This window comes from Rutidosis leptorrhynchoides, chromosome 9 (genome assembly GCF_046630445.1).
Source record: "Rutidosis leptorrhynchoides isolate AG116_Rl617_1_P2 chromosome 9, CSIRO_AGI_Rlap_v1, whole genome shotgun sequence".
NCBI classification, from domain to species: Eukaryota; Viridiplantae; Streptophyta; class Magnoliopsida; order Asterales; family Asteraceae; genus Rutidosis; species Rutidosis leptorrhynchoides.
This window is the reverse complement of record NC_092341.1, coordinates 45,379,464-45,388,176: the sequence shown is the minus strand read 5'-3', so window position 1 is coordinate 45,388,176 and position 8,713 is coordinate 45,379,464. Positions and strand designations below refer to the sequence as shown.

Sequence of the window (8,713 nt, the reverse complement as noted above, 5' to 3'; positions counted from 1 at the left end):
GTTTATTTTAACTATCCGCTGTGTTAATCTGCATGAAAAGTACACACGGTTTTCCATCAAAAACTTCCTGGTTAAGATCAAGTTATAAACTTGAATATATGAAATTGTTATTGTTATTGTACATTGTTTTTACTTTGGGATATGTTTGCAGTTTAAGTATCGCAAAACACTCCACCAATTCAGTGTGTCTGTTGATGACAATAAACTCGCTCTTGACAATGCTATGTTAAGGGAGAAGATTCGCAGACTCTTCAACTTTGTTTCTGATGTTATGTTTGACCTAACTTATGTTGATGATGAAGGTGATGACGTGTTTCTTCGGACTGATAATCATTTTCGTTGTATGGTGAGACAACATTTGAACCCGTTGATGATTACCGTCAAACTTCTTTGATTAGTATGAATGATGTGTTAATTATCGAATTTGTTTGATTAAAATACGTTTTTTCACTAGGGATTTTGGAAGTTATCAAGTTACTGATGAGTATTACGGAGTATAATTTTCTGTAATTCTAAGTTATGACTTAATCAGTCCTTGTGTTGGACCATTGTTTTGATAGAAATATGCTGCACATCTTAATATATAAGTCTCTAGTTTTCAGAAGTCAGTTAATTAATCAGATAAGGTTTTTAACATCTCATACCAACTTCTTTTGCTGACATGTTTCAAGAGGTTTGAAGCGTTAGAAATGGTTCCAACCAATGAATGATTTTATTAGTTTAATTAAATTATATTTTTTCCACCTAATTTTTTAATCAGATTTTACCATATCACCCCATACAAATATTTGACCTTTGGGTTAATGAAGATAAAATACAGTCAAAGTCAAAAATACACTTTTTCACCAAAAAAAAGTACATAATTCGATTACACCTCACAGTTAGAGTTGGAAATAGTCTCAAGGTTGTTTGCGAATGTCACTTTAATTCAAAAGGTTATTTTTAATTGAATGTAGTGAATATATTTATATATAAGCTATAAAGTGTAGCAAAGACTTGGTATGAATATTACTGTACTTATTTTGAACGTATCAGGATCATCTAAACAAACTAATGGTATTGATTGTTTAGGTATTTTAACTCCTTGTGTTTAATTATGGACATGGAATGTTGTTTGAAATCAGCAAAAATCAACCACGTATGAAATCACTACCAATCAACCTATCGACCTCCTAAGTGTGTCATATATACTCATATTTAACATGTCCGTTTTCAGTTTTAATAGTTCTAAACGTGCCATTTCTAAACAATGTTTGTCGATTGCATCTTTAACTTGTTACCGGATCTTGTTCATCATTCGTTGCATCTGTAGCATCAACCATGTGTAACATGATCTCATATTGACATGCCTATATTTGGTTATATTATACTTTCAATATATAACAATTACTAATTTTGTGAATCAAACAAATATGATAACAGAGTATCACAATCTTCAATTAACTGTGACGCTGATAACTCAGAAGTTTGTAACTACTATACTTTCATATTGGCCAAAACTGGACTATCATCGAGTCAGGACAAAAAGTACACTAGTAGATTTTAAAAATAAAAACTTAAAAACGCACAAATTTGTTATAAAGAAGTAATGTATTTATGTGTAGCTTACAGTTGGTCCTATATTGTATATGAAACTCCATTTTAGTATGTTTGTATTAGTTAATAGTTAATGATGTTATAAATTTCATAATTCTTGCACTTTTGACTAGTTAGTTGATCTACTCTATAACTCTTATTTGTTATAATCAAATGCTACTAGACATCCAAAAATTTAAAAATATTTTAAAAAAGTAAGTACACTTAATTAACCACTTTTTTACATACATTTTACTTTCTAAAAGTGGTTGATTAAGAGAGATTAAAGGTGATCAAAAGAAAATTATCTTGGGGGGCATCATCTAAAGACTAAAGTCACCATCTCCTCCCACATGTTTAAAGGATCAGTTTCCATGTGCAACTCTCTTATTTTATTCATTTTTTAACCAATATAAAATTCAATCTCTCGTGCTCTGTTTTGTTCTTTTCTCCCTTCTTTAAGACAATCACCCAACGTCTTTAATGATTTTGTCTCCTCCTCAACCATTTCAATCTATCCCCCATCATCACTTGTTTCCCATTTTATCTTTATTTTTATAAAAGTTACATTTTTACCGTAGTTTTCTAACGACTACTCTGAGGGTAAATTGGATAAATGAAAAAAGAAGAAAAAAAACTGATGAAAAAATAAAAAGAAATGGTTAAATTGGTAGTTATTTATCTAGTCTATCCACAAATGTTGGATCTAATCTAGGGTAACTAGCATCTCATTGGTTGATAATGAGTGTTGTGTTAATGTTGCCAATTTTGTGAGTACAATAAAGTACAATATTGTCCTTTGGCTTTGGATACATCATCCCATGTGGCTCTAAATTAACCACCTAGAGAGAGAAACAGTGTGAATAACTCAAGGTGTACATGATGGGTATTAATAATATGCTACTTCATTTGTTTGGGTTAAGTTAGTGTTGACTTTTTATATTATTAGCATATCCAAAAAGATGGCAAGTAGAGATAGTTTTGCATCAGTTGATGATTATAGTTTTGATCCCAAATGGTTGATTGATCCTCAACATCTTTTTGTTGGTCCAAGAATTGGTGAAGGAGCCCATGCCAAAGTTTATGAAGGAAAGTAAGTAATAATATACTAAGCTTGTATGGTAATATGGTAATAGATTCATCAAGTTTATATTATTCTTGAATCTTGATTTCATTTTTGTATTTGTCTAGATATAAAAACCAAAATGTTGCAATTAAAATCGTTCATCGAGGCGACACGCCAGAAGAAATAGCTAAACGGGAAGCCCGGTTCGTGAGAGAAGTTGCAACATGGTCTAGAGTCCAACACAAGAACCTAGCGAAGGTTTGAACTTTATGAGTAATTGGAGTCAACTATCAAGAATTTAAGAATATAATCTAACAAGTTTCAATCTTTTTCATTTTTTTTTTTTGAAATAGTTTATAGGGGCATGTAAAGAGCCTATGATGGTTATTGTTACTGAGATTCTAACAGGAGGATCATTGCGTAAATATATGGTAAGTAAACGACCGGGTAGTTTGGACATGCACGTTGCAATTGGTTTTGCACTCGATATTGCTCGTGCTATGGAGTGTCTACATTCTCATGGCATCATTCATCGCGATCTAAAGCCCGGTAACTATATTTCACATAAAAGTTATATTAATATTTTAAAAATTATAGATTCTTGATTGGATCACTTATTTAGAATTTGTTATTTTTTACAGAAAATTTGGTCTTGACAAAAGATCAAAGAACAGTTAAACTTGTAGATTTTGGATTAGCAAGAGAAGAAACGGTCACAGAGATGATGACTGCAGAAACAGGGACGTATCGATGGATGGCTCCAGAGGTATATTACACAAGCAATTTTCAATTTATGAAGGTTTTTTTAGTTTAATGTTAGAATAAAGATGATTAATTCATAATAATTATTGAGTGTTGATTTGTTTTTTCAAACAGTTATACAGTACTGTTACATTGAGGCAAGGGGAGAAAAAACATTACAATCAAAAAGTAGATGCTTATAGTTTTGCCATTGTATTGTGGGAGCTTTTACACAACAAATTACCATTTGAGGGTATGTCTAATTTACAGGCCGCTTACGCTGCAGCTTTTAAGGTAAATTGATATTTTGACCCATTTACTAATCAAAGGGTTGATTTGGGTTGTTCTTTTGGTATTTCTTTATTTATTTGAAATAGGATCAAATAAACAAGTTTAGCTACCAGAAAATGGGTCAAACAAGTTGAAAATTTTGACCTTTTATCCAACCCAATTAGTTGTTTATGACTTAAAAAAGAATGAAAATGTTTGTAGCTCAACCCGCCCATTTTGACCTTTTACCCAACTCAATTACTCGATCTAATACTTACTTGCTTCATGCTTCAGAATGTGAGACCAAGTTTGGAAGATCTACCATCAGATCTAGCAACAATTTTGAGTTCATGTTGGATGGAAGATCCAGATTCTCGGCCCAATTTCAGTCAAATTATAGAAATGTTGCAGCAATATTTTTACACAATTATGCCATCGAGACCGATTGTCGCTTCTCGGCTTTTTACAGCTCAAAACGCGCCAATGTCGCCTGAATCACCAGGTACAAGTGCATTAATGCCAGTCTGCAATTATCCAGGTGATACACCAAGAAGAGAAATGGAAAACAAGCCAAAAGGTTTCTTTTTTTGTTTCAATCAGTGCTATTAATGCTTTTAACGGACAAGGTGAAAAACTGTGTTGTTTTTTGAAGAACGGTGTGTGGTATTTTTCTAAGAAAAATGCTAGCTTTATCATCTTGTAAATCGAGCTCTGTTCACATGATATAGATTTTACCTTCACTTTATACTAAAATCAGACCAGATCATTAAATTCATCTAGGCGCTTGACGAAAGTCGGATACTAAGGTGTTGTTTGTTTTATAAGAATGTCTCTGTCTGAAGATCTGCGGTCTGTAGAGAAGATGTGGCCTAAATGTCTGAATAGTGAAGCCTGTTTTTATGTATGCAAAATAACTGAATCGTGTGTGCAACACTAAGAAACATATTTCTAAGACTGCGAGTTTGCAAACATAATAAGACATTATTTTATCTTATGTCTTCAGAAAAACAAACAGTTTGACGTATCTACAGACGCGCGGCGCAGACATAATACATAATAAGATCTGCAGACTGAAAAACAAACAACACGTAGAATACTGAACTGAATCGAACCGAATGTTTCTTTATACATAAAGAAATGATGAGAATGTTGTTCAGTATATATTTTAATTGGATTAAATCTATTATCCATATATAATGTGAGCAGAACCATACAACCAAGATGAACCATAGTTTTTAAAAGTGATATAAAGAGTACAACTTCACCAATAATCGTTACAAGAACACAACCCATCTTTAAAATGATGAAAACGGGTACGATCCCTGACAATAATTTCTCTATTATAAACTTTAGAAATTACCTTCGTCGCATCATGGCAATCGGTACATACCCTAAGATTCTTTGATATTCTAATAGGCGTACCGAAACTAGTCTTAATCAGCCCAAACGCAATCGCCAATTTCTCACTGTGATGAAACACTGAAGTTTCCTTATCATAATCTTCAGCCTCCAATCTTGCATCTGATATATTCGGTACATAACCAGCCAACTTTATCTCGTTTATCATCGTTTCAGTTGCATTGTAAATTATATTAGACTCAGGGTGTGCATTATCTTCTGAAAAGAATTCATGAATCACCCCGTTTAACTCAATCGAGCTACAACCGGGTGTCTTTTTAATCCCGTTTACTTTCATCTCATTTCTAACCCTAATTGCATCTTCTAACCTACCAACAGATGCATATAAACTAGAAAGAAGTAAATAGTCACCACTATGAGCAGGCTCTAACTTCGTTATACGATTCAAACACTGTTCACCAATCGTGACATCTTTATGAACTTTGCACGATGCCAATAATGTTCTCCAAATAACAGCATTAGGTTTCATAGTCATGTTTTGTATAAACTGATACGCCTCATCTAACAAACCTGCTCTTCCAAGTATATCTACCATACAACCATAATGTTCAATTCTCGGTTGTATATCAAAGTCACGACTCATACTCACAAATAAATCACGACCCGTATCAACAAACCCCGCGTGACTACAAGCACAAAGAACACCAATAAGAGTAACATCATTCGGTTTTAAGTTTTTTTCCCGCATCGTGTCAAAATACTCAAGAGCCATTTTTCCTTGCCCGTTGCTTGCAAGACCTTGAATAAGAACAGTCCACGATAAAACATTTTTGCTAGGCATAGTTTCAAATACTTCAATTAAATTCTCAATCGAGCCACATTTCGCATAGAAAACTAATAAAGCAGTTCCGAGTGTTACTGTAAGCGGTAATTTTTTCTTCTTTATATAGAAATGGACCCATTTACCCGTTGCTAGGGCTCCAAGTTGGGCACATGAAGATAGCACACTAACCATAGTGACCTCATTTGGTTCCATATTAGTCTTTTGCATATCATGAAATAAAGAAAGTGCTTCTTTACATCTATTTGCTTGATTATAACCCGATATCATCGCACTCCAAACAACTACATCCTTCCGTATCATCTCATCAAACAAACTTCGAGCTTTATCTACACAACCACATTTTGCATACATATCAACAAGAGCAGTAACCAATGTAAGATTCTTTTTAAGCCCGTTTATATCTACATATTCCTTAATCCATTCACCTAAATCCAAATCACCAACTCTCCCACATGCAGTCAAAACACTAACCAACGTAACCTCGTCAAACTTCTCATTCATTTCCAACATACAACGAAACAAAGCAACAGCTTCTTTCCAGCACCCGCTCTTCGTATACCCGGAAAACAACGCATTCCATGAATAAACATCTCTTTCAGACATTCCATCAAACACCTTACGTGCAACCCCAACTTGCCCACAGTTTGCATACACATTAACCAAACTATTCTCAACAAACCCACAGTTTACAAACCCTAATTTCATAATCTGACCATGAATCTGCTTCCCTTCTTCTAAGGCTCTTAATTTAGAACAAGCTTTTAATACACAAGGAAATGTAAACTCGTTACACTGCACATCGTTTTCCTTCATTTTCTTGAACATGAAAATAGCATCATTAGGCAAATGCTTCAATGTAAGTCCCCTTATTATGACATTGTATGCAGATGCATTGGGATCATGCAATTGATTGAAAACTGATAGTGCGTGATCAATTGGTTGATGACGTAAGATAATGGCAGCTGATTCTAAAAAGTTTTCGGCTACTAATGGTTCATTGATTAACCGGGTTTTGATGAGATGAGCGTGAATTTGATTGAGGTCTTTTACAGTCTTGCATTTTTCTAGAATTAGGGGTTTAGGGTTTGCAGGGAATTGAGTGATTAAAAGGGGTTTAGTGGTCGTTATTTTGGCGGGAGATATTGGTACGGTCACCGACATTATCGTTTTGAGAGGAAAGCATAGATTGCGAATTTGCGATGTATTATCGATTTTTTATACGAGGCCAATAAAAAGTATTGACACATAAAATGACTTGGACATATGTTAAAATCAACGTGGATAAAATCACTATTCAAATTATAAATTAATTAAAAAAATGCGTAAATATTAAAAAATATTATACAATACAATCCACTAATGCATAATATTAAAGAATTTGTTAGTTTTGATGGGGACATATCAATACCCAAGCTATAAGGGTGTTGAGGTTGGATATGTTTACACTTAATTATGTGAAAGATAAATGAGAGTTGGTATTTGTTTTTTTAAGTCTTATTTTCTCTGCGTTGGTTACATTGTTATGCTCCTTTTGGTTCAAAAAAATAATTTCAGGATGGTGAAAACTGTCAAGAGAATTGAAATTTCATAAAAATGAAAGTTAACTAGAATCTGATTCAAATGAATGAGATTCTAACGGAATTAGAATAATGTAATGTTTGGTTGGTTAACACAAAATTAAATCTGATTCAAAAAAATATGATTGTAACCAAACTTCTCTAGATTTTAGTTTTTATATCATTTTACAAAATACAATTTGCAACAATTTTAAATATATGTTTTTTAGATATTCTAAACTCTTACATAAAAACAAAACTCGCCTCATTTTCCTACTAAAATGAGATATGAGAAGTTATAAACAAAAATAACTCTACAAATATTAAGTTGATACTTGGTTGTTCTCGCGAAACAAAAATAACTCAGCAAATGTCATCATAAGTTGATACTCCGTACTTGAGATTGTTCCCACGATGATAATTTAGTAGCAGGGGACTTGCAACATCAATGGTAACTTCGATAAAGGATGTGGTTGAAAATGGCGCCGACTTGAGTAAAGGCGACGAGGATGGTGCAAAGCTTTGGTTTTGTTTCCATTGAGTGTGAAGCTTATGCTAATCATTTTTATTTGGTCAATCAAGCATCAATTTCACATGTTTAAGGTGAGAGTTCGCTCGTTGTGAACTATGCAACTTTCATAACGATTGATTTGGCTCGCAACTTGAACGACTTGGGTCATTTTTCTAGTGATCCGCCTAATGAGGGGGCTTGGATCCGCCTAATGAAGGGGTTTGGGTGAACGTAGCCTTCATGATTGTGTTTCGATATTTGTCCACCAATTACATTGGTTTCGCGTGTTCCTAGTTTGGTGATTTAATCGGAAAGGCCGTTATATAAGGATATTTCTTGGGAAGGCGCCAAATTTCGTGCCGGATGGTGGTGACAAAAGCTTTGTGGATGTGCCCGTGGAGTTTATCAATTCGGATGGTTCCGATCGCATTGGTTCTTCTTCGACTTCGGACATTGTTGCCTCTGTCCCACAAGAGAATGAATGTGTTAATTTCTTTTTGTGGCTCTAAGGGCTCGGACGACTTTGAATCCGTTGCTTCTAAGTTCGACAAGGCTATTGGCAAAATACCCGTTAGCCAGGATTCGGGAGTGGCAATGACTAATCCAAGTAGTGTTTCGAATTCTCCTTTTGCTCAATTTAACGAGATCATGAAGAATAGTGGAGTTGTTCAAGTCAATGTTATCCATATTAATTCAAGTAATCTGTTCAATCGTTCGGCTAAGTCTAAAAAGACACGGAAGAAAAGACAGGTGCAAGGTGAAGAATTGCAGAATTTTATGGAATTTGTTAA

At 34.0% G+C, this 8,713-nt stretch overlaps 2 protein-coding genes across 2 annotated transcripts; one reads left to right on the top strand and one right to left on the bottom strand.

Annotated features, from left to right (window-relative positions):
* The first annotated feature begins 2,511 nt into the window (after positions 1–2,511).
* LOC139867491 (serine/threonine/tyrosine-protein kinase HT1-like) lies at positions 2,512–4,453 on the top strand. Its single transcript, XM_071855858.1, has 6 exons — positions 2,512–2,668; positions 2,767–2,899; positions 2,995–3,190; positions 3,283–3,407; positions 3,518–3,676; positions 3,947–4,453. Exons 1-6 carry the CDS (start codon positions 2,538–2,540, stop codon positions 4,259–4,261), a joined length of 1,059 nt encoding a protein of 352 aa, XP_071711959.1. The 5' UTR covers positions 2,512–2,537; the 3' UTR covers positions 4,262–4,453.
* A 402-nt stretch (positions 4,454–4,855) lies between these two features.
* Positions 4,856–7,020, bottom strand: LOC139867489 (pentatricopeptide repeat-containing protein At1g08070, chloroplastic-like). Its single transcript, XM_071855857.1, has one exon. It carries the CDS (start codon positions 7,014–7,016, stop codon positions 4,914–4,916), a length of 2,103 nt encoding a protein of 700 aa, XP_071711958.1. The 5' UTR covers positions 7,017–7,020; the 3' UTR covers positions 4,856–4,913.
* Positions 7,021–8,713: the final 1,693 nt, after the last annotated feature.